Here is a 243-nt window from a genome sequence, read left to right as displayed (position 1 = left end):
AGCCGGTCGAGCAGCCCAGAGGAGATGTCAGCCGAGGAGGGCCGTGAGACATCCTCAGGGATCGAGGTGGAGGCGTCCGACCTCAGCCTGAGCCTGACCGGCGACGACGCCGGGGCCGCGCGGGGCCGGGCCAGCGACAGCGACAGCTCCGGGGACCACGACAGCGACAGCATGGACGACACCGGTCACTACTCCATCCCCGAGGAGCCGCGGCAGGACGAGGACGAGGACGAGGACGACGAG

At 70.8% G+C, this 243-nt stretch overlaps 1 protein-coding gene across 1 annotated transcript in view; it reads left to right on the top strand.

Moving 5' to 3' along the window:
- DCAF8 (DDB1 and CUL4 associated factor 8) overlaps positions 1-243 on the top strand; it is a gene marked incomplete at its 3' end in the record, with an annotated part of 27,376 nt that overhangs the window by 1,149 nt on the left and 25,984 nt on the right. Inside the window, exon 2 of the mRNA XM_017742794.1 lies at positions 1-243. This exon is cut by the window's left edge and continues 1 nt beyond it. Coding sequence (XP_017598283.1) covers positions 1-243 — 243 coding nt within the window.

This window comes from Corvus brachyrhynchos, unplaced genomic scaffold (genome assembly GCF_000691975.1).
Source record: "Corvus brachyrhynchos isolate BGI_N302 unplaced genomic scaffold, ASM69197v1 scaffold419, whole genome shotgun sequence".
Taxonomy (NCBI): Eukaryota; Metazoa; Chordata; class Aves; order Passeriformes; family Corvidae; genus Corvus; species Corvus brachyrhynchos.
The sequence above is the reverse complement of the archived record's forward strand: the minus strand, read 5'-3'. Positions and strand labels throughout refer to the sequence as shown.